This window comes from Neopelma chrysocephalum, unplaced genomic scaffold (genome assembly GCF_003984885.1).
Source record: "Neopelma chrysocephalum unplaced genomic scaffold, ASM398488v2 Primary Assembly neopelma1_180, whole genome shotgun sequence".
NCBI lineage: Eukaryota > Metazoa > Chordata > Aves > Passeriformes > Pipridae > Neopelma > Neopelma chrysocephalum.
Window position 1 is genome coordinate 1,698,484 of NW_020897842.1, and position 24,728 is coordinate 1,723,211.

At 58.1% G+C, this 24,728-nt stretch overlaps 1 protein-coding gene across 1 annotated transcript; it reads left to right on the forward strand.

Moving 5' to 3' along the window:
- On the forward strand, positions 1-24,416 carry TP73 (tumor protein p73). Its single transcript, XM_027702081.1, has 14 exons — positions 1-104; positions 1,233-1,328; positions 1,981-2,104; positions 6,605-6,850; positions 17,213-17,399; positions 17,512-17,627; positions 18,116-18,225; positions 18,625-18,767; positions 19,070-19,158; positions 19,484-19,608; positions 19,753-19,907; positions 20,006-20,138; positions 20,900-20,993; positions 22,522-24,416. Exons 1-14 carry the CDS (start codon positions 94-96, stop codon positions 22,840-22,842), a joined length of 1,950 nt encoding a protein of 649 aa, XP_027557882.1. The 5' UTR covers positions 1-93; the 3' UTR covers positions 22,843-24,416.
- The last annotated feature ends 312 nt before the right edge of the window (positions 24,417-24,728 follow it).

Sequence of the window (24,728 nt, forward strand, 5' to 3'; positions counted from 1 at the left end):
GACCACACAGCCGGGGCGGTGCAGAGGTGCTTTCTCTGCTGGAGGGAAAGGCCTGGCTTCTTCCTGAAGCTGCCCTGGGCCAGGGAAAGCAGCATGGACGCGGGGTAAGGCCACCAGCAGTCGCCTGCATCTGTTCTAGGCTTTTCCTTCTCTCAAAGCTGTCGTGGAGGTACTTTCGTTTCTCTGTGTGTCACACGTGGGGTGAGGAGGGACGGGAGGACACCGGACTCTCCCTGTGAGCTATCCTGGCATGGGGCCCGTGGCACAAGGGCCCTCCTCTGCTGTGGGAAACCCTCAGGGAACGGCAGCTGTGGATGCTGTGTCTCATAGAAAGCAGCTCACAGGATCTGCTGGTGGGGAAAGCCGGCCTGCTTTCGTTTTAACTCCCTTCCCTGCAGGCACCCAGTCCCCAGCTGAGTCAGAGGGGCCTGGGAGATCCTGAGCATCCCTCAGTCCGAGAGGGGCTGCCCTCGACTCACAGCTCGCACCCCAAAAGCAGGAGGTTTCAGGTTTTCACTATGAGATGTCGAAGTTGAAACGAGATGCTCAAACCAGCGCGGGTAAAAGGAGCAGCCAGATGTGCCTGAGGTACATCCACGTCAGCCAGGGCAGGGGAGCACTCCTGCTGCTTCCAGGGAGTGGGTCAGGGAGGAGGAGGACGGTCCCGTGGCAGCACTGCCCGCCCAGGGAGGCAGCGTGGGGCTCAAGATGGCTCTGGGAGACTTCCCGCCCCGGCTGCTGGGCCAGAGAGGCTCCGGGGGCACAGGGAGAGCCGAGCTGTGCCCTGTGCTTCCTCCCGCACCTGAGAGAGGCCAGGAAACGCTGTCCAGGGGTGAGGGGAAGGCAGTGGGCTGAGGAGGACTCCGGGTATGACTGTGCACAGCCCTGGGAAGGCTTTGGCTGAGGAACCGGCTGTCCCGCAGCTCCCCGGGGGCACCTCCTGGCCGAGCTCAGGTCACGCCCTGCACACCCCCCCAACCTGCAGCTGCTGGGGCTGGGGGGCTCTGTCCCCCACCACGGGCCCTGGGCAGCCCCGGGCCCTGCTGCAGTGAGCTGGGCTTGGGGGACTCCTGCCCTTGGCCGGGGGCTTTGTTGGCATGAGGTGGCTCAGCCCAGCACAGCCCAGCACAGCCCTGCACAGCCCAGCACAGCCCTGCACAGCCCTGCACAGCCCTGCACAGCCCTGCACAGCACGCTGGCAGTGCTAACCTGCTGCTTCTCTCTGCCCCCAGAGTGGTTTATCCCCTGTCGGACTCCCCCACTGCCAAGATGTCCCAGTCACCTCCAGCTGACGAAGGCAGCACGTTCGCCCACCTCTGGAGCACTCTGTAAGTGGGGGGATCATTTCCTGGGAGGGGTGTTCAGAAGCAGGAGCAGACAAATTCCTTTTGCATCCTCTGCTCTCCACAGAGGCCTTTGCCCCACTGAGAATTTTGCTCCTGGATTGCAGCCTCTCTGCTCAGCCCATTTCATTTGCCAAACCAGCACACAAACACACATGGCACTGTCTCATGGAGGGCTCCTTTCTTTGCTGCAGTGCTCCAGGGCTGCATGGAGATGGTGTCAGGGCCAGGGCAGAGGGCCACTTAACCTGGGACCCTTCATTCCAAAATTAAACATCTTCCAGCCCCACCAAGGTATTTGCCACTTTTCTGGCCTTTGAGCCTCATGCTCTGATAAAGCAAAGGAGAAGGACTGTCCTTCATTCCGTCCTTTCCCCCTTGGTATCCTCTCACAGAAAGACATCCCAAGGTGACAGAAATGCCACAGGAGCTGGGTGGATGCACAGCTTCCCAAGTCTCTGCCAGGCAACAGTTTGCCTGAGCAAAGCCTGCTCTGCCACCTGGGAATCAAAGCAGAGGATGGAGGGAGGAGTTGGGAAGGTGACAGGGTTCAAGAGGATTGTGAATTGCTGGGTGGTGGTGGTGGCAGGGGTGTTGGGGAGCTGGGGAGATGACTGTGCCCTCACCTTCTCCTCAGGGAGCCAGACAGCACCTACTTCGACCTCCCTGCAGCCCCCCACGCCGGCAGCAATGAGGTCTCCAACCAGACAGAGGTCACCATGGACGTCTTCCAGATGAGAGGCATGAACGACTCGGTGATGGTGAGTGTGCTCAGGTGGCACCTGCACCAGGCACAGACTCGATTTCCCCTCAGGGGTGGGTTGGGAGCTCTGGGGGAGGCAGTGGGGAGAACAACCACTCCAGGTGTGGCACTGCTGGTGCTGGTGCAGGGTCTGATCACCTGTGGCACAGGGCTCAGTAAAACCATGGCACTGTTGGACAATATCTCTGCACGCAGCAGCGGGGGCTCAGTGCTGTCAGGGCAGCAGAGCTCGAGTCCCACGAGGGTGTCATTCTCTCTGGTACAAATGGTGTGTAGTTAAAGCCCATCCTACAAGCCTTTGCCTCTGTCAAAGGCAGAGTCTTGGAAAAGCATCGTGGGTGTGCAAGACATGCAGGGCACTCGTGCCTGTTTGGTGCCCCGAGCGGGTTGCCCTCCCGGGAGCATCCCTGCAGCAGCTCCGGCTGTTGGCAGCATCCATCCCGCTGCAGAAAGCCGCCGTTTCCCTGCAGAAAGCCGCCGTTCCCTCCCCGACAGCTGCCTCCCCTCCCCCAGCCCCTTTTCCCTCGCTTTCCGCTCGCTTTCCCTCCTTCCCCAGCCTCTGCCGCAGCGGGCAGGAGCCGGGCAGAGGGCTGATAACTGGGGCTCTGCCCCTCGCTGGGTGGGCGAGCCCTCGCCTTTCCCCTCGCTCCCGCTGGGACCGAAGCCGAGCCCGGCAGGGTTGGTGCAGCCCGAGGTGTGTGACAGTAAATGCACAGGTAACAGGACACCGCTGGACTGAGACAGAGGCAAGAGGGGGAACAGCAGTGCAGGGACTGCTCAGTCCGTGCTGATTCCTGCTGCTCGTGGGGCTCAGCACCAGTGCCAGTGCTCGGTGACTTGGAGTAGGTCACCCCAATGCCCTGGCTAGCCATCTATCCCTATCTATCCCTATCCATCCCTGTCCATCCCTCTAGATATCCATCCATCCATCCATCCATCCATCCATCCATCCATCCATCCATCCACACCTATCCATATCTACCCATCTAGGCAGGGATAACTCCATATCACTGAGACACGGAGCTCTCCCAGAGTCACTGCATCACCTGGCCAGTGCAAGCACGGCCACATTGGTGTGCTGGTGACAGGTGCCAGCCAAGCAGGTTTCCAGCCCCATGTGGCTGGAAGAAGCTTTCAGGAGTGGGATCAGGGTGGGTTTGATGGTGGAGCCGGACCCCTGCTCTCCCTGCAGTGGGAATGGTTGGTATCGCCCAGTCCATCACTGGGCAAGCTGGGACCTGCCCTGTGCTTTAATGAATAGTCATGAGGGACAGAAGGGGTGGGCCCCGTTTTGTTGTTGGATGCAGCGAGTTGACAGAACTAAGGGAGATGAAAAAAGCCAAAGAGCCAACAGACGGCGGCACTCGGGTGGCCAGCGCAGCATCCCTGGCGCTGCCCGCCCCGGCCCTGCTCCCACACCCCCCCTCCCACCCACCATCCCACCCCGGCCTCCTCCATCGCCACCCCGACCCCATGACTCCCGGGGCAGGACGGTTCCCCGCGCTCTGTGAACCCCAAGACAACTAAAATGCTGTACGTCAGCGACCCGATGCAGCATTACACCACGGTAGGTGCTGCTCCTCGGGGACGGGGTTTGCCTTGCTGCTTTTACTGGAGTTATCCCCCACTGCTGGGGCACCCACCCCAGCTCTGCCAGCCCAGCCTTCGTGCTGTGGCCCAGGATGCTCCAGGGGTTGTCCCGGTGTGAGCCTGTCCCCAGCCCGTGGCTGCAAGGATGAGCTGGGGCTGCTCCAGCCCCGCTCCTGAGCCCCATCCGTGTCAGTGCAGGATGCTGCAGCCTCGGCAGCTCAGTCACTGTTCCTCTGGCTTTGCCTGATCCGGTGCTGGCAGAGCCCAGGGTGTGATTTAAACCAGTGCAGGCTCCTCATCTGTGTGCACGGTCAGGGGGGTGTTGGCTGGAGCATCCACCCGAGGAATGCCTGCAGTGTTGGACACCACCAGCACCGGTTTGTTGTCCACTGGGGATCTCCTCAGCCATGGCCCCAGGCAGGCTTCCCTTCCCTGCTGGAAACCCCTGGGAGGGCAGAGCAGGTGAAGTGGTACCTGTGCTGCAGGTGATGTGCTTTCAGCCCTGTCCTCGGGTGCCAAGGGTGTTTCCTTAGGGGTCTGTGTCTGCCTCTGACATTCAGAACAGTCCGGCACAGGCACAGAGGCAGTCGGAGATAGAAGGAAATTACTTCATTCCTCTTTTTTACCTTATGTGTGTTGCTACCAAGCCGTGTGTCCCTTGGGGTTGTTGGGGTTGTTCCTTGGGAGGTCGTTGCTGCAGTTGTGTGTGTGTGTACAAACATGTGTGTGTATGAACATATTTACACACACACACACAAACACTCCTGCCTTTGATTTGTCTTTTAAGGGAATGTTTCCATAATTTTGTCAGTTTTGAACAACAAGTTGGTCATTTTCCCCCTGCACCTGACTGGGTCTCTCTGCCAGTGGATTCCCAAAGCCCTGGTGCTCGGGGAGCTGTATCACCTGGCTGGCAGAGGTGGTACCCTGGGTCTCGTATCTCACCATTTTTCCTGGGGGAAGTTCTCTCCCATGCAGAGGTCGGGATGCTCTGCTCAGTGGAGGGTCCCCACTCCTCTGCCCATTTATGGCTTCAGCCACGCACAGTCCTGGCTCTAAGCACGAGAGAAAAACAGCTCAGTCCTGATTATGTGGGCTGCAGATCAGCCCTGTCCAGCAGCAATCCCTTCTCCCTTGCTGCTGCTCTCCTGGTTGATGCCTGAGCTTTGCCTGTGCCACTGTGCTGCCCTGCCCACAGTCCCCACAGCTGCTGCCCAGCAATTCCCAGCTGGAAGGCAAGGGCTTTCCACATGCCTGTTTTTTCCAAAGTTTTTCTCCAGGTGAAGCCCGGGATTATGGAAAGCTTGGCTTGTCTTTGGCTGGGCTATTTATAGAGCTGTGAGTAGGAATAGAGGGGTTTGGGCACATATTTTAGGGAGAAAATGGCTGGATGTGTAAAAGCAAGCCAGATCTTGTTCAGCATTCCTCCAGTTAGTCACAGGCTCCAACGACCTTGTGAGAGATGCAGGCAACAGGAGAACTTCCCTGGAGAAGGATGATTGCCTTTAAACCATTCCACATTGTAGACGGTTGGGTGAGGTTGGGATCCCAAGTTAAAACACGTCTCTTGATTCCTGAGCCGTGAGCCTTGCAGCCCTTTGGGGAAGGCTGAGCCTGCTGGCTGTGCCCACGGCTGCTTCCAGGGCTCTTGGCTTCCCAGAGCTGCCCCAGCTGGGTGCTGGGAACAGGGACAGTCCTGCTGGGGCGTGGGGGCAGTCGAGGGGGACCTTGTCCGTGCTCTGATGTGGGAACCAGGACAACACCCAGCGACGCACTGGCCACTGCCTGTGGGCACCGGCACAGCCCCAGTGGCCACCACAGCACCGGCCTCTGGGGCTGCCAGGGGGAGAGCAAGCCCTGAGCAACTCGGAATTTTCAGGTTTCTGGGCAAAAAAACCCATCCTAATTGCTTTGAGAAACAGTTGTATTTGGGTCTGATTTTCTGATGAAATATTAAGGCCACTTTAGCCACGCGGTTCTCGGGAATGTCACTGTACTCAGGCTGTGCCTGTGGGTAAAGGAGCTGCCAGCTCTTACTGGAAGTATCTGACAGTAGCTGGTCAGAAGACGAATAAGAAAAAAATTGTAAAAAGTCAGGATTTGGTCCAGCGGGTCTGGAATAGGAGCCAGGACGTGCCTGAATGGGTCTGTTTGCCCTGTGCCCTTCCTGCAGCGGCTGCATCGCAGCCACGCGCTTCGGGGGTTTGAGGTTTTCCCCAAATTAGAGCTGCATCAGACACTGAGAGCAAACATCCCACTGGGAAACAAGCTACAAACCACTGCTCAGGGCTGGCTGGCTCAGAGAAGCACTCCCAGGAGTGGTGTGTGGGTGTCTGTCCGTGACCAGTGAGTGCAAAAGGGGCAGGTCAGAAAACAGGTCAGACACCCAGGACTGCCCTCACCACGGAGCAATGCCATCGCCAGGGACTGCTGGTCACCTTGCCAGGGCAGCTTCACTGAGCTGTGACACTCTGGCTGCTGGAAGGGCCACCGTGGAGCAGAGCCCTGTGTGCAGGACAGGGCTGTCACTCCCTGCCCACAGCGGGACATCTCCCACACCTGAGCGAACCCCGGAACATCCCTGCCCTCTCCCCGCTGTCAGAACAGTGGCTTTCCCTGGGCAGGTGTGCTAGAAATCTGGGATTGTGGCACCCCGCTGCCTCCAGTGCTGATGGACCAGATCGAGGGGAATGATTTAAGTACTGGAGTTGATCCCTCACACAGGTGGTGACCTGTTGGAAAACCCAAGCCACCCAGACCAGCTCTTTTGGCTCCCCTCCCGCATGCTGGCCCTTTAAGGAGGCTGTAACAGGACACCCCAGCCCTGGAGAAGGGTGGCTGAGGTTTCCCTGTCTCTAAACTGGCTGGTGTTTTCTTTTTTCCCTCCTCCCCTTTTCCCTTCCTCCAGTCCCAGTTCAATTTGCTGAACAACAGCATGGATCAGAGCATCGGCAGCAGAGCAGCCTCCACCAGCCCCTACAGCTCCGAGCACACCTCCAATGTCCCAACGCATTCTCCCTACTCGCAGCCCAGCTCTACCTTCGACGCCATGTCCCCGGCTCCCGTCATCCCCTCCAACACCGACTACCCCGGCCCACACCACTTCGAGGTGACCTTCCAGCAGTCCAGCACCGCCAAGTCAGCCACCTGGACAGTAAGTTGCATGTCTTCTACCATCCCCAGGGAGATGCTCACCACCACCACCCACAGCGTCCTCACCACCAACCAACCAACCAACACCTCGGTGGTGGGGACGCCTGGCAGGGCAGCTGTGGGACACGGCCACCACTCGTGGGGGCTTCACCTGCACGGGTGGTCCTGGGGAGCAAAACACGCGGGAAACATCCGTGCTTGCTTTTCAGGGGGGTTCTCCCAACGGCAGCTACAGTGTCACTTCTCTCACTGCAATTCCCTGAACTGCAGGTAAATGTCCCCAAAAGAAATGTCCTGGGGAAGTACCTGCCTTGTTCTCCCGGTGCTTCCCGACACCTTTGCCAGCCAGTGCTGTCAGAGGGACCTTTGCTCGCATCTCCCAGTGCCGTTCCCAGCTTTGCTGTAAATTCCTGCTTGTCATTTACAATCCTTTTCCACCTCGTATCAGAGGAGTTAGTAACTTACTCTCTAGAAGTCGCGGCAAACGGCAGAGTAGGATTTTAAACCACAGTGGGTTTTTAATCAAGATCTCATCGTGCCGTCTGCTCGTCTCCTCGGGAGACGGGGTGTGGGTTTGGTCCGAGCGCGCTCCTGCCGCCCGGCACGGGAGAGCTCCGCGGGGCAGGGACCCGGTGACAGGGGAAAGCGTGCGGGGGCTGCTGTGCTTTTTGTGGAGAAAGGTCCTAATTTCGCGTCCCCGGCTCAGCGCAGCGCTGTCCCTGCTGTTCAGGAGAGCGGCGCTTGCGGGCAGTACCGGAGGCGCTCCCGCTGCGGTGCCTGCGGAGCGCCCGGCAGAGCCGCGCACCAGCGCGCTGGAGCCGGGCGGGTTTTCTCCTCCGGGAAACACCGGCTGAGCTGAAAGGCTGGGCTGGGGTGACTGACATCCCATGGGAACAGAAGGGGTTTCCTCCAGGGCTGCGGTTTGACATTGCCATGGAACGGGCAGAGCAGCCCAGGAGCGATGTGTCAGCCCCAGGAGTGATGATGACCTTTGTTTTCGGGAGGTGACGTGTTTAATTGCCAAGACAGTCGTTCCCACGGGAGACAGAGAGCATCCTTGGATGCTGTCGTGCAGGGAGACCCGGGCAGCGGCCGGGGGGTGCTGCTGCACGGTGGGATGCTCCCGGTGTGTCCTGGGGAGGGTGCAGGAGGCGATGGGCTCCTGCACCCTCAGCAGCCGATTTGAACGCAGCCAAATTCCTGGCTGGAGCCGTCCAGCAGCTTCCCTGTGGCCAGTGGCTGGAGCTGCACGGCTGAGTCACACAGATCAGCGGCTTGGGACAGCACCGCGGTTAAACACGACCTGCCCTCGTAGGGGTGGTGAAGTCTCCACTCTTTCCACTGTCTTTCCTTGCGGGATGTTGCTCAGGGATGCATTTCATTAGGAACTGAATAAACTTGAGGTCCTCGGGGCAGGGTAATGTGACTCCAGACCGATCCCATCCCTCCTGGGGGATAACTCCCATCAGTTACAGGATGGCTGTTCTTCCCGAGCCTTTATGAAGGTCAGGGCAGGCAGTTGGTGTGTGGTCCCCTGAACCATGGCACTGGGGTGGCTGCATCCCCCCAGAGCAGGATAGCTGCAAGGTCAGAACCCAGCAGCCCACAGTTCACTGTGCTGGAGCTGAGCCTTGCAGAGACCAGCAGTGGGTTGGCACCCTGAGAGCACAGGGGATGTTCCATTTGGAACAGGGATTCCTGCAGCACTGCTGGTGTGGATGCAGCAGGTCTGTCTCACCGAGGTGCCACGTGAGGAACGGTCCTGCTGCGGTGACAGCTGGTGTCACTGCATGTCCTCCCAGCTGGGGCTGTCACAGACACATTTATTGCTGGAAGATGAGGCCACTGCCTTCCTCCCACTTGCCGTGAGCTCTGCAGTGCCACTGCCACACCCGAGGCTGTCCCGGTAAAATGGGGAAAGGAGCTCAGCAAAATAAATATGTCCTGTGTTACCAGTCAATCAGCACAGATTTGTGACCCTGCACAGGAGCTGAGCACACACGTGTAGCAGTCAGGAGGGCTGGGGACAGGCAGGGATGTCTGACAGCACAGTCACACAAAGGGCAGCAGCACTGCAGGACACACAGGGGTTGGGCCAGCACATCAGAGGGAACAGCCCAGCCTGGCTCAGCCCTGCCTGGGGAAGCTTTGTGGCTTTTGGGTACCCTGGGGTTCACTGCACCAAATGATTTATGCCAGGGTGGTTGATCAGTTTGCACCAAGCTTTGACCACAAGCCTGGTGGAGCCAACGTGCTGGGCAGTGTTTCAGAGCAGTGGGGAGTCCCCTGGGCTGCAGGAAGGCTCTGCTGGAGGGCTCTTGCAATCTGGGGTCAGATCATGGAGGATTCAGCCATGGAGGAATGGACAGCAGGTGTACAGGCAATGCCAAAGCAAGTAGTTCATGCAAGTCATCTTGTCAAATGATTTGGGGTCATTTTTGATACAATCATGAGCTTTGTTGATGGAAATGTGTAGCTCAGTGGCCTTCTGGCTCAACCCCTCTGGAAGATGTGGTATTGTCCATCCTCCTGTGCATAGGATCCAAAGGATCTTGAGGGTCCAGAGCAGAGTGTTTGGAGATGAGCTGGCTGCTCTGGGGGGGTTCTCTCTGCAGGGCTGGTCACATCACTGTCACCTGGGCAGGGAAGCGAGGTGTCCCTGAGCCCACTGTCTGCACACGTGATGCTTCTGTCCACACTTCAAACCCTCTGTTGACAAAACAGAAATTGTTTGGGAGGGAGATACAAAGAAGATAAAAAATTTGGTGCAGATGCCTTGTGGGGCAATACCAGGGAAATGTTCTGCAAGGAAGGTCTCCCTGAGAAGAGCAAGGGTGGCTTGATCACGGTGTGCCCAGGAGGTGGTTCCTCATAGCAGCCAGCTCCTTAATCTAACAGAAAAAGATATAATAAGATCCTTAATCTAACAGAAGAAAATATAATAAGATCCTGCACTTGGAAGCTGAAGCCAGGCAAATTCAGACTACAAACAAGGTGGAATTTTTTTAGCAGTGAGGATAATTAAACATAGGAACAATTTACTAAGGAATGTGGTGGATTCTCCAGCTCCTGAAGGATTCAAATGAGGAGTCTGCATATCTCCTGAGAGATAAGCTGTGCTTTAGCAGACACCCTTGGCTCAATGCAGGAGGAGGACAAAGGGAGGGGTCTGGGGGCAGCAGTGTGGGGAATGGGCCCAGAGCATCATCAGCTGCTCTCTCTTGCCTCTAAATACTGATTTTCTAATTTTAGGAAAGGGGTGAATGGAGAAGGGGCAAAGCCTTGGGACAGGGGTTTGGGGCTCACGTTGCTGAGCTCTGTCCTTGCAGAGGGACACTGGGCAGCAGCGGGTGACACTGGATGTCCCGACCCCCGGGCTGGGCTCTGAGCACCACACGTCACCACCAGCTCTGCACCGAAGCAGCGGCTCTGTTCCGTGCTGTGGGAAGCCCTCCAGGCTGCCGCCACCTCCCTTTTCATTTTTAATGGCCTTCTTATCGCGGAGAGCAACGGCCAGATGCTGAAAATAAGGTTTTCCCTGTAGGTTGGAAGCCCCCCTCTGGTAAGGCTGCTCCGGCGGGGCTGGGAGGAGGACCGGGAGCTGCGGCGCGGCAAGACGGGGCACGCCGGCATCCTGCCTGCCCGCCGGGAGCCGTCGGGCCCCGGGAGCCCGGAGCTGCCCGGACACGCTGCAGCCGCAGCCCATCGCGGCGCTTTGCTCGCCGCAGCCCCTCGCCGCAGCGGCCAGCTGGTAACTGATGGATAATTAGGATTTTTCTCGAGCCGGGTTGGTGGCAGAGCGGGGCTCCCTCCCCGCCGGACGCTGTCACCGGTGCCAGACCCGCAGAAGTGTTAATGGGGTCTTTGGCCTCCCGTGGATGGGCTGCGAAGGGATGTGGGGGCTCGAGGCCGCGGTGTGGGGCAGCCATCCAGGCCTGCACGGAGCCCTTGGGGCCAGGGGGAGATGGACAAACCCCCAGGCTGTGAGGCCAGGGGGAGTCTCTGACACAGGCACAGGGAGGTCCAAACCACATCCAGGGACTTGCTGCTGCCTCAGGGAGCAAACAGCAGGTGAGGGAAAGGCTGGAGATGTTCACAGCTGAGGGGAGCTGCTCCTGCTTCCATGGATGGCTGGCCAGCAGTCACCCACAGCAAACTGCATCCCAGTGCTCAGCCACTGGGAGATGGCCACGTGGAACTGGTTCCAGTTATTCCTTAGATCTTGCAGCTGGAGTGTGGCCACTGGGGAGCTGAAATGCTTTGCCTGATCCTAAACTGAACGAGGAGGATGGGAATAATTGGTGTGGCAGGAGGCAGGTTCTCCTTTGCTGGTTGCTGCCTGAAGCTCTTTGGGGTAGAGATGGTTGTAAAGACAAGGGAAAACTCTTCAGGAGCATCTATAGACTAGAAACCCACTCTTCAAATCCTCTCTGGCACTTCCTCATATCCCATGGAAGTTCCTGTCCAACAGCCATGGCCTGGAGATGATCAGGGGCCATGCACAGCTTAGGACACTGCCTCTGAGCCACAAACATCCCTGGTTCTATCCGAGCAGCTGGGCAGATGAGTGTGGATATTTTGGCATGCTGGAAGTAGGGAAGCAACCTCAGCACCAGCCTGCCCAGAGCCCATCGAAGCCAGCCCACTGGAGGCTTTCCACCAGCTTTTGCAGGGTGTGGATGAGGCTCCAGGAGCTCCAGACACAATGGAATTAAGAAAAAAGGCAAAGGAATTCGGTGTGCGATGTTCCAACACGATCCCGCTATCAGCTCCCCTATCTCGAACGTGTCTGGAATGCACAGGTCAAGGGAATGACTTACTGGCAGTGCTGCTCCATCGGGAAGGCAACGCTCTCCAGCAGGAGAGGTGGGAGAGAGTTGGGAGCCCGTGACCTCTGGTGCATAAGGGAGGGGGGGAAAGATGCTGGTTGCTCCCTCGGCAAACCAGCTCTGTGCCCGTGGCCACTGCAGGGGTGGGAGAGCAGGAGGAACAGCTCCCTCCTCATGGCACAGCCCCGCCGGGATCCTCCAGAGCCAGTGCTGCTCTCCCCTGAGCCCAGGTCTTGATGCTCTGGTTTTCACATCTTTTTTCCCAACAACAATTCACAAGCCCAACTCAGCCTCCACTTCCCTTCCCTCCCAGCCTGCCCCTGCATCCAGACTTGATCACGTGTGTGAAACAACCTCCTGGCTGGATTTGCAGCTTGAGAGGGAGCTCTGGGCCATCTTGGTCAGGGGATCTGAGTATCCAGTGAACAGTGGGAGTCAGACCTACGAGAAGAGATGAAACAGCCCAGAGTGCCAGCGCTGGCTCAGCAGTGACTGAGAGCAGCCACAACCCCGGTAGTGATTTTAAGGATATGCACACTGGGGAAGGCAGGGAGAGTGAAGCAAGGGATTGGGGGTGAAGCAAGGGATTTTAATTTGCAGTTGTGACATGCTAATTGAGGTAGAAGGATGCAGGTTGGAGCACATGCAGCCTCCCTGTGCTGCTCTGCTGGGGGGCAGCCCCGGCCCCAGGACCTCAGTGGTCTGGGGGACCTGAGGGTGATGGGGGTCCCCTGCAGCTGATGATGGCTGGGGGGAGCAGGGGACTCTGCCTAGACCCCATGTCCTGAGCACAGTTGGTGGTGACTTGGTGTCACCCCAGTGCATCACTGCCATGGTGCAGGGACCACAGGCACAGGGAGGTGGGGGTTGGAGCATCCCTTACAGCATCCCTGATCCATCCCTGCTGCGGTGCAGGAGCTGGAGAGGCAGGGACACAGGCACCAGGGCACCCCTTACATCCATGCCCAGGGCAGTGCCCGCCCTTCCCAGCACACCTGTGTGCTGGACAGGTACCTCAGGCCCCGTTGGACACCCTCCTCTCGAGCATCGTCGATGCCCTGGACATCTTCAAACCCAGCTCGTAGTAAACGAGCAACAAAGTAGCTTTGGGGAGGAATTTCCAGCTCAGTGAGGAGTTTACGGGCCGGTGATTAAAAAATGGTTATTAAAAAAAATTAGACAGAAAAAAGCATTAGCTCTGCAGCCGGCACGTCTTCCAGGATCTGTCGTAACAGATTCGTCCGAGCCGGTTAACGGTATTTGCGGTTTGCAAGATGCTACACGCCCGGGGAAGATGACAGACACGTTATTATCACCTCTCGGCTGCGATCTGCCCCAACCTGTCCCAGGATGCAGCTCCGCAGCTGCTTGCTGGGGAGCACAAGGAAATTAGCAGCCGGAGGCAGCACTTTTCTTCTCTCCCCCTTGCCAGGCCAGTGGCTTTATTGGGATCCATTGACTGCAGCCCCGGACACGTCTTGAGTAGAGCTAATGAGGAGACTGGAATGTAGGAGAGGAGGAGGCTGGTAGGGAGGAGTGGGGGGAGGATTTGTGGAAAAAGTAATTGTTGAGCAAATCATTTCCTTCAAGAGGGAAAGGAGGCCTTGGCTGCCTCCCGAACAGGCAAGTCCAGACGCTTCAGTGTCAACAGTTGAAGATAAATAAGATTTTATCAGCTGGGAATTTGTTGGGACACATCCTCCTAGCGGTTCTGCTGCCCGTGCACGGCCGGGCGAGATGGACTGTGCCGGGAGGTCTTTCCAGGCAGAGGATTCAGGTTGTTTTTTGTGCAAGGCTGTCATCATCCATGGGGAAAACCACCTCTTCCTGCGTGGGGAGGCAGCCCCAGGGCTGAGCTCTGCAGTGGCCTCTGGAGCGGGTCCTGGTCCTTGATCAGGGTGGGCAGCAGGAGATGCTGAGGCTCCACGTCAGTGCTGCATCCACAGACCTTGTGGGGCATTGGCTCATCGGGATCCTGTGGTGTGCAGAGCACAGGAAACCAAGATATAACCATGGTGAAGCCTCACAGCAGCCAGTGGCACCAGGGGCTCTGTCCCTCGGCGGGATTTGTGTCCTGTTACACCTGGCACAGGTGCACTGAGGTCTCATCTCACCAAAGAAGCAGCCACATCTCAAACACATCCAAAGATCCTTTGTGTTACCAAGCCCTTAGGGAAAGAGTTCAGTGCTGATATACTGCTGGGGTTTAGATAACTTGGCTTTTCCAGTTATTCCTAGTGTTCTGCAGGATGGACAGCAGCAGCAGGGAATGGATGGAGATGGAGCTGGCATTGTGGTGTCAGCCAAGCAGCCGAGGGTGACACTGGAAGCTGCAGGAAATCCCAGAGGAATACAGGTTCTGTGTGTTTCCATAGGCTTCAGGGAGCCTGTCAACACTGCTGCTGCTCTGTTCTGGTTAGGGCAACCCAGCAGCCACAAGCCACAGAAACCTGTTGTGCTCCTCAAACACACAATAACAGGCACTCTGATGTTTTCCAGGAACAGAGATGACCTTGGTACTAACACAAGTGTGGAGTCAGACACCAGCAGCTCCCAGGGCAGAGCAGGGACTGAAAATACAGGCAGGAGGTGCCCAGGGCAGAACATACCCAGGCTCCTCTATGGGTGTGAAAGGAATCCTGCTCCTGAGGTCTGGAAGGTGTCCAGGTGTCCCAGAATGTTGTTCCTGTGCCTGGCAGTGAGTTGGCAGCAGAGTGAGTGACCTGAGCTTTGTGACCCAGTGTGGCCAGTCTCGAGAGGGCAGTTTGTGCAAGTGCTGTGGAATGGGGAGGATGTGAGTGAACAGCCCGAGGTTCCACCAGTGCAGGTGGCAGAAATGTGGCCGTGGCAAACCAAGAGCCAGAGCAGCGAGGAGGCTGCACTGGCCTGTGATTAAATCCTGGGGTTTTGATCTCTGGCTCCTGCTCTGCCGCTGTCTCATCCTGAAGTTGAGGACTGTGCAGTGCCTGTGCTCCTTGTGGCTGTGCTGGGAGGTACCAGGGCCTCAGGTGATGCAGCACAGCCTGGCACAGAGATGGGCACGGGGCAGATAATTAGCAAGTACAGATAACAAGGAGGAGAGAGGTGCCTGCTCAGGGGAACCTCACTCAGTGCAGATTTGGCCATCCCCTATGGAAAGGGTGCATTGCCATGGGCTGTTCCTGGCTGGAAGCACAGCTGGGGATGTAGGGCCTCCTGGGATCCCAGACAGACACTGCTAGTTGTCCTGGTGGCCGTGGCCAGGCTGGGGCTGTGGCACTGGGAGGGCTGAGCCCCACCAGTGGTGGCACAGGAAGGCTCCACACTGTGAGGAGTCGGGAGCGCGGCCGCCCAGGGCACAGCCCAGACTGTTCCTGCCCGGGATTATCAGCACAGAGTTCCTTAAAAGAATGGTTTGTTAGAGTGGAGGGATCTTTGAAGGCGATCCCGGAGCTGTTGGGACACGATAAGGTTATCAGTGGAGACATGCCTGCACCTTCCCCCCGCGGGGAATCGCTCTGCTATTTAACAGAGATTTATCCATGTCATAACATGGTATAATGAGAGAATTTGTTACCAAAGAACTTGCCATAATGCACCTCTGCTCTTCCAGAGCAGTTATAGTTCCCAGGCATGTTGAGGGCTGCCCGGGAATGTCTACATGAAAGGATCCTTTGACAGGAGTTGTCAGTATTTTAACACCTGGCAAGGAAGAGCCCCCTCCAAATAACCCTTGTTTTGCCACGGTGGCTCCTCAAACAGAGGGCATTAAACCCCAGTGTGGTGGACAAGTGGGTTCCATGGGCCACAGCCATGTGGGAGCTTCATCTCCAGCCGGGCAGGGGGAGTCACTGCATTCCCAGTGGAGCCCACGGGCCTGATCCCTGCTGGGGATGTGGGCTCACAGCTGGGAGCTAACCTGGCTGTGCAGTCAGCATTATCCAGTGTCAGTGCAGAACTTGGGCATTCCAGTAGCAGGTGGGGTTTCCAAGGTCCCCTCTCCTGCTGGGCAAGTCCAGGTACCTCCAGAAAGGAGGGTTAACTCTTGCTGCCAGGTTCAAGCTCACCTTATCCCTCCTGGTCACACCCTCCAGGGACCTCAGCATCGTCCTGCTCTCCCCAGCACTGAGCAGGCTCTGACCCCAGGACACCTCACTGTTGTGCCTCCAGGAGCTGGTACCTGCTGCCAGCCTGACCCAACACATCCCCACACTGCAGGAACTGCTGCTGTTTGCCTTGGGAGAGCCTGTGCCTTTTATGTCTTCCCAGAACTCTCCTGGAGACCACCTCAGCGAGACAAACCTTGAAATGGTTTATCTCCTTTGCCCCTGTCTCAGTCCCTGAGGTGGTGGGAGCACCTCACTCAGCTCCAATCCTGCAGCCGGGGCAGGGAGACACAGATCCTTCCTGCCTGATCCACAGCTGCACCGAGACATGCTCATGGCCAGGAAAAGTGGGGACTGGGCCACTCATGTCAGCCCCTGAATCTGCTCCCAGACCCATCTGAGCAGCTGCTGAGCCCCCCATTTTGGGCAGCCCCAGCTCAGGATTCCCCACACACACCAGGAGAGCAGAGCAGAGCTGCAGCCTGGCTCCCCTCGGCACACCTGTATTTGGATGGCTCAGGACAAGCTTTAACATCCCCACAAATACTCTGCACGGTGGTATTTTTTTGGCAGCAGGCATTGTGTTGTGGGGATGAGATAAAATACCTTGAGCAGGAACATGCCCTGCCATGCAGGGACGGGCGCAGGGGTGGGCTCGTGTGGAGCAAACACATTCCTTGCGAGATGGAAAACAGCATGGCACGGCTGAGAGGGAAGGGAGCTGCACATCCCCACACCTGGGAACCCGGGGAGTTCCTGGAAGGTGAAGGACATGTTCTCCTTCCCCAGCCCTGCTCAAGCTGCAGCCTCAGGAGCTGCCCCCGTTCAAGGTCCTCGTGAGAGGAGTTTGCCACTGAGCAAACCCCTCTGTGCCCTCACAGGGAGGAATTTGGTGGCCACAAACTGTTTTCAATGCAGGAGTGGCTGCAGGTGCTGCCTCCAGCTGCCACAGAGCATCCTCCTCCCATGGCCACCCCAGGCAGTGGTCATGTCCCTGTCATGTCCCCACCATGTCCCCTCCACGAGCCACTGCTGCTGCAAAGGATCAAGCTGGGCTCAGGACAGATCTGTCTGTGCCAGAATTAAACTCCTGTATGATTAGCCATGACGCTTTTAATGACATCAAGCACGATTTCCTTGGGCTGTGGTGTTCCCAGCCCTTGGTGCTCCCAGCTCTCCACTCAGCCACAAGCCTGGGGCGAGAACAGACTCGGGGAAATGTTTCAAGATGGGCTGAATGATGCCTGAACGAGGTGGCTGTGTCTGCTTCACGTGGAAAGTGGATACCACAGTGTGGGTGAAATGGGTCAGATTTCAGTGTTTCCAGGGGAAAGGGAAGAGAAGGCAGCCCTGTGTTTACACCACAGTGGAGGAAGCCAAGGGTGGGCAGGGGAAGCATCCACTGTGCCCCCAGTGACGTTCTCCTGACGGGTGTCTCCTGTGTCCCAGTACTCCCCCCTGCTGAAGAAGCTCTACTGTCAGATCGCCAAGACATGCCCCATCCAGATCAAGGTGTCCACGCCGCCGCCCCCGGGCACCGTCATCCGGGCCATGCCCGTGTACAAGAAGGCAGAGCACGTCACCGAGGTGGTGAAGCGCTGCCCCAACCACGAGCTCGGCCGCGACTTCAACGACGGTGAGTCCCACCCTGCCCGGCTCCGGGAGCCACACACACCCCCCTGTGCCACCGTGTGCACGGGGTGGGCATCCTGGGCAGCCACTTCTCTAACCAGGGGTTTGCCTTGCAGGCCAGTCAGCCCCTGCCAGCCACCTCATCCGGGTGGAAGGCAACAACTTCTCGCAGTACGTGGAGGACCCGGTGACGGGCCGGCAGAGCGTGATGGTGCCCTACGAGCCCCCGCAGGTACCCGGCTGCTGGGGAGGGGGCAGGACCGGCCTCTGCCTCCAGACAGGCTTGTGCCAGCGCTGTGGGTGAACCCACGGGGGACAGGGCTGCTTGGCAGGACACACGAGGCTGGAGTGTCCCCCTTGCCCTGGCACACCCAAGGCCACTCCTGCTCTCCCCCCCACACCGGTGGCAGCTGCGTTCAGCATCTGCATCTCCCAGCCCTGTGAAGCATCCCCGAGCAGCCTGGGCCAGGGATGAGGGGTGCAAAGGGACATCCCCTCTAGTCCTGCCGGGCGGGACCCCACAGTCCTCGTACAGTCCCCTGTTCCAGCTGGGACCGTCCCCACACCACCCTGCCCTGCCCTGTACCCCGTGCCCCTCTTCTTCACTCCCTGGGGGAGACAAGCCTGCTTCCCCCCCTCCAGTTCTTCGCTCCCCAGAGTGTCCCTGCCTGCCTCCCCCCGCTGCTCCCCGCTCAGCTCCTGCTCTCCCCTCCCGGGCAGGTGGGGACCGAGTTCACCACCATCCTGTACAACTTCATGTGCAACAGCAGCTGCGTGGGAGGGATGAACAGGAGGCCCATCCTCATCATCATCACCCTGGAGACGAGAGAGTGAGTGGCTGTGGGAGCAGGGATGGGTGTCCCTCCTGCTGCGGGAGGGCTGGGGGCCCTTGGGAAGGAACCCTCCCCTGCAGGGAGCACCCCCAGGGAAGGGATGTGACAGCCCCAGCCCATGGCATGGGAATGTTCTCCTCTGCCAACCCAGAAAAGGCTGGCATGGAGGGACCAGGGACCCAGCCCTCAGTTGGCTTCTCCCCCGCAGCTGGAGTCTTCCTCTGCCCCAGGAGCTCCTCTTCCCCAGGAGCCTGCTGCTGAGGGCCTCCATCCATCCCTGAGGATCCCTTCCCACACAGGGATGGGAGGACACTGCTGCTCTGGTTTCTGAGCTGGTCTGAGCCACAACTAACTTCCCAAGGGGAAACAGGGTCACTGATTGCTCTGTTCTCCCAGTGGCCAGGTCCTGGGCAGGAGATCCTTTGAGGGACGGATCTGTGCCTGCCCCGGCAGGGACCGCAAGGCCGACGAGGATCATTTCCGGGAGCAGCAGGCGCTGAACGAGAGCGCGGCCAAGAACGGCAACGCCAACAAGCGCAGTGAGTCCCTCCCCAAACCCCTGCCCTCCTCAAGGTCAAGCTCCAACCCACACCCAGGCACGATGCTTTGACCTTTCTCCACTAAACCTACAGTCTTATAATCGGACCCCTCCCCTCTCCCTGCAGAGCCCAAAGCTGCCCGTGCAGGGCTCTCCTGGCCAGGAATATTTATTCATTATTGTTAATAACAAAGGGACACTCCGATGCCAAGCCCCAGGGGAATGGCTTTAGCATCCTGCATGGCTCCCCACCATGCCCTGCCTCCCAGGACCCTGCCAATGCTCTTCCCCTCTCCCTTCCAGCGTTCAAGCAGAGCCCCCAGAGCATCCCAGCGCTGGGGACCGGCATCAAGAAGCGGCGGCACGGGGAGGAGGAGATGTACTACGTGCCTGTAAGTGTGGGTGAGCTGCACGGGGTGAGAGCTCGGCTGGGGACAGTGGTGGCATTGTCCCCTCTGCCAGCAGCACCCCCTTGGGGGGGATGTCAGGCAGGTCAGGGATGCACAGGCTCCCACAGGGCAGCAGAGCTGGGCAAAGACCCGGGAAACAGGAGCAAAAGCATCCATGGATGCACGTGTTCAAGGGATTGCTGGATCCTGAACAGTCTGGCCACAGTGACAGTGCACTTTGCGTTTCTGGGTGGAAAAAAGTGACCACGAGGAATTGGCCAGGTGGGACAGGGATACAGCAAAATCCTGGGCTTGTTCCCTCCTCCAGGTTCGGGGTCGGGAGAACTTTGAGATCCTGATGAAGATAAAGGAGAGCCTGGAGCTGGTGGAGCTGGTCCCGCAGCAGCTGGTCGATTCCTACCGGCAGCAGCAGCAGCAGCTCCTGCAGAGGCAGTAAGTCCTGCTGCAGCCCCTGAGACCCCACAGCCCCCGGGGAGGGGCAGGGAGGTCTGATGGGCTGGAGGGGAGCTGCAGGCTGCGGCAGGGCAGCTCCATCCCCCCGGCCCAGGCTGACCAGCACGTGCCATCCCTGCACAGGAGCCAACTGCAGACACCTTCCTCCTACGGACCCGTCCTCTCCCCCATGAACAAAGTTCACAGCGCAGGGATCAACAAGCTGCCCTCTGTGAACCAGCTGGTGGGGCAGCCAGCACAGCACGGCCCTGGCACTGCACCCAGCCTGGGCCCCATGGGTACGTGCTCCCAGTCCCAGCACAGGGGCTCTCCCTCCCAGGCAGGGGGGGAGCATGGCAGGGGGTGTCTAACAGGTCCCTTTGTTGTCCCTCCCCAGGACCTGGAATGCTGAACAGCCATCCCATGCAGCCCAACGGGGAAATGAACGGGGGCCACTCGTCCCAGTCCATGGTGTCGGGGTCCCACTGCACCCCCCCGCCGCCCTACAACCCCGACCCCAGCCTCGTCAGGTAGGGTGGGCACCCGGGGCCCTGCCTGTCCTGTCCTCTGCCGTTCTTTGCTGTGTCCCTCGCTCTAACCTTCCCACCTGCCTGGCAACTGGTCAACTGGCCACCGGCCCCAACTGAGAAATCACTGCTCCCAATCACACAGACTGTTCCTCCCAGCTCAGCAACCAAAGCCCAGCTACCGACCAGTCAGGAACCCCCACTGCCCTCAGACACCCCCATGGGAACCCTTCCCTGATTAGTCAGAAATTAAATGCATCCAGACAATGTCCTACACATCCAATGGCACGTGGCTTTGTGAGCTTCCCCCTTCCCCTTCTTTCCAGCACTGCCTGGAAATGGGTCCACGTGGACTATTCCCATCAGGAATGCATTAACAGCTCTGCAGCTTTTAAATGTTTTGGTCTTTAAAAAGACCACAGATGTTTCTGCACCAGCATCCACTTGGGGCAGAGCTTGGCTGTGCTGCTGAGCCCGGGGCATGTCCTGACACCCCTCCCCAGTAGCTTGAGCTCCCTCACATTATTCTAAGTTCCTGAGCCAAAACCTCTGAAATCAGGAGAAAAACATATATAGCTTTAGGAAGGAACATAATCCCACATTCCCTTTAACCTTAGTGGCAGTGGAGGCCCCACCCGTGGAGCTCTCCGTGTCCCCCCACCTCCTCCACGGCCTGACACGGTCTGTCCCACAGTGATGGTTTCCAGCACAGCTGTTGTTCATGAGAAGTTAATGCCACTTTATTTTCCAAACTTTTTCTGCAGTTTTTTAACAGGATTGGGGTGTCCAAACTGCATCGACTATTTCACCTCACAAGGGTTACAGAATATTTACCACCTGCAGAACCTATCCATAGAGGTAAATGCTTTGGGAAGATCTGTTCTTACCACTTGTTTCCAGCAGCTGTTGGTCTGAAAAGCAAAACCAAAAGTGTTTTAAGGGAAGGGAATCTTGTGCCCCAACCCCTCACAGAAAATGTGTGCTCCCAGGGTTGCTGCCTCCCACTCCTGCAGCCTCGCAGCATCTCAGGCCTTGATGAAAACCACAAATCTCAGCTGGTTCCTCCAGACTGTCAGAAACAACAGAGATTAAAGATCCCCAGGCCAGAGCTCAGGGAGATTTTTCCACCTAACACAAAAAACACAGCTGAGGTGCTCAGTGGAACACCCCAAATCCCACAGAGCCAGCAGGGACACCCCACTGCAGCTCAGGGAGGTTTGATCTGATCTCACCTCTTCCCCTGTTAACCTCTAAGACAAAAGAGGCTGAAATAAGGGAGTTGAGCCCAGGGCATTTATAACAAGGGAAGCCAGGAATGAAACAGCCAAGATCAGGCAAAAGCTGGCAGGAAAAACATGGAGAGGATGCTGGAAGTGCCTGTGTGTGCCCCAGAGCATTCAGCCTCTGCTGCTGCCACACAGCAGTGCTGGTACCTGGGTGGCACCAGAGCTGGGGCTTCCCCAGCCCGTCAGGGGAATGAGAAGGAGGAAAACAAATAATAATCCTAAACCCTTTGAGCCATGGCAAGCCCTGCACATCCCAGAGTTGGTGTTTTGGCTGAGACAGAGCTCCTGCCCAACCCCATTTTGCCCCAGGCAGGTGTAGCAGCATCTCCACCTGGCAGCTACACCCGGGAGAGATGATGATTTGTCACTGGTAGCTGGGGCCAGTTGCGTAACCTGAGCCTGGTTTTGGACCATTTGCTGAACTAACTCCCTGACCGTCCGTCAGCTGTCCAAGGAAATGTTTGGAATGGCCAAAACTGGGGTCAGGGCGCTGAGCTTTGTGTCCGAGTCGGCGTTTGTAGCTACTAATTGCATCCTCACTGTCTGCTCCAGTAACGCTCCCCCGAGTCTCTGTGTTGGCACTAACGTGGATCCCTGGCAGGTCCCCGCTGTGCCCAGGGCCCCAGTGGGAGGTCACCCACCTGGCCTGGCTGTGTGAGCTCGGCCTGTGGTGCTGGCACAGCCGCTGTCACCACCCTGGTGCAGGGGGCAGGAGCTGCTCCAGCCTCCCGGGCCAGGGCTGGAGCAGGAGCCCAGGGGAACAGGCACAAGGATGCTTCATATGCTGCTCTGACCCTGTGTCCAAGGGGAATGGTCCCCTCCCTGTCCTTCCTCTCGTTTCCACATCAGTTTGATGTGAACCCTTCCCAAAACACGTCTCTGACCTGCAACGCTGTGGCTGAGTGATGGGGTTACAAAAGAGGAATCACCTGGGGGACGATGCACCCACGGCCTTGCTGCCGTGACCTGGGGGGGGTCCAGCCCTGCCCCGTTGGGTGCTCGGGCCTCAAGCCCACGTGTCCCCGGAGCATGACCGGGGATGGGGGCCTCAATCCCCCTGGTACAGCCCCGGCTGTGCCTCAGCGCCGCTGTCCTTCCAGGATCTCGGAGCACTGAAGATCCCGGAGCAGTACAGGATGATCATCTGGCGGGGCCTGCAGGAGCTCAAGCAGAGCCACGACTACGGGGCCCAGCAGCTCATCCGCTCCAGCAGCAACGCCTCCACCATCTCCATCGGCAGCTCGGGGGAGCTGCAGCGGCAGCGGGTGATGGAGGCCGTGCATTTCCGCGTGCGCCACACCATCACCATCCCCAACCGCGGCACCGCCGATGACTGGGCCGACTTCGGCTTCGACCTCCCGGACTGCAAATCCCGCAAACAGTCCATAAAGGAGGAGTTCACGGAGGGGGAGATCAACTGAGCGGCTCCGGAGGTGGCAGCGAGAGACCAGGGGGGAGCCGAGCCCCCCGTGAAATGTGTTTGCAGCCCCGGGCGCCCGGAGAAGGGGCTTTTTGTTGTCCGAGGGGAACTGCGGGCCCTGAGCCGGGCGGAAGGCGCCTGCCCCGGGGACCAAACTGCGGTGGCTTCGGCCGAGGTGAGGAGGAGGAGGAGGAAGAGGAGGAGGAGGAGAAGGGCAGCCGAGCCAGCTCAGCAGCTGGAGTGGGATTTCTGCCTGCCCGTGGCACGGGAGGCACCGGCTGGTCTGTGTTTTCCTGGAGCATCCCTGCATCCCACAGCCGTGGTGTAAGGACAGCATGCGTTTCTCATCCCTGCTCACTGACCCTGTCTGTGTTCCCTGGGGTGTCCCAGACCCACAGGGCTCTGTCACTGCAGCACAGACTCAGCCCTCACCTGTGCAGGCATCGCCAGGACTGGTGCGAAGCCACATCCTGCTCTCCCAACAGACTGCCAAACAAACCCCTACCCTCAGCCCTCTCTAGAGCTGGAAAGAACCTGTTTGTCTGTTCCTGATGTGTTCTTGTACTTAACTATTGGTGTATATAAACAGCAGCAAATGTACATACAGTAAACTCATTGTGCTGTAAGGAGAGAGAAAGATTTATTTTCATGTAAGCTATAAAAATTGATACTGACTCCTGAGACACCACAGTGTCAAGTAAATTAATTTCATGTTGTAGCATGTAAAAATGCAGAAAATCCTGTTTCCAGCCTTATCTATTTAAAATCCAATTTTTTCTCCTCTGAATCTTTCACGCAATTGCGGAGGAGGGAGAAAGCAAGGGATTGTCCTGGGAAGTCAGAGGTCTGGATAATCCCTCCCTGCTCTGTTGGAGAGTTGTGCAGACAGGTCAGACCTGGTGAGCCAGAATGCAGGCAGTGTAAATTCCATCCTGTCCTGGAGCACAGCAATGGTCTGGGTGACCAGTTCTGTTCTGTTCCTGGTCACTTTTCCCAGCTGTAATTTCTCTGTTGATTTGGGCTGGCAAAAAAACCTGCACAGAAAGCAAGGACACACAAAGTAGGTGTGTTCCCTCCCTGAGTGCTAATCCCCTACACATCTGGGAAGGTGATGTCCCACAGCAGGTCTCAGAAAGGCCCAGGGAGTCACAGGAGCTCCTGCTGTGGGAGGGAGCACGGGTGGGCAGGGACCTGCTGCATCTGCCCCCTCAGCCCTGGCTCACTCGAGATTTTGGGCAGGCTGAGGGAACCCGCACAGAAACGACGCTCCTGGCACCTTCCCACTGCCTCTGGAGGCCTCCAAAGGCAGCCCTGCACCTGCTTCCCACCTCCCCAGGCTGGGGAAGGGGCTGCAGGCCCTTCCTGAAGCCCTGGACTCTCTAAGCAGGAACAAAACAAGAGCTCGAGTCCCACCTGTAACATTCAGGGCTCACCTGGGATGCACCTTCTCCTGCAGGCAGGGTCTGTTCCCTCTCCAGGGGGAACATGGCTGTGAGTGCTGGATGTGCAGCAGCCCTGGGCCCAGGTCCCCTCTCCAGTGCCCTGTCAGGGTGTCCCACAGCAGCTCCAAGCCCTTGGCACAGGGGTGGCCTCCTGTCCCTCCTGTCCCTCCTGTCCTTCCCACTCCCCAGAGATGGGTGAGCCACACGTGCAGAGTCACTGTCCCTGAGGCCACCCCACCCCTCACACCCCAGGGACTGGGAACAGACTCCTTTGGGACCAGCCCCCACCTCCCCTGGCTGTGGCTGATGTGTGAATGTGTGTCCCCAGGTAACAGCTCAATAAAGCTCTTCAATGCTTTAAAGCTTCTGCAGCAACCATTCACATTTCCAGCATTAACAGGGGCTGTTCCCAGCAGTATTAATGGATCACTCCGTGGCAGGAATG

What these genes read in the sequence shown, in the direction of transcription:
- TP73 (XM_027702081.1), top strand. An exon ending in TGCCCTACGAGCCCCCGCAG is followed by an intron (nt 17,628 to 18,115) that starts GTACCCGGCTGC and finishes CCTCCCGGGCAG; the next exon opens with GTGGGGACCGAGTTCACCAC. An exon ending in CCCGACCCCAGCCTCGTCAG is followed by an intron (nt 20,139 to 20,899) that starts GTAGGGTGGGCA and finishes CTTTTTCTGCAG; the next exon opens with TTTTTTAACAGGATTGGGGT.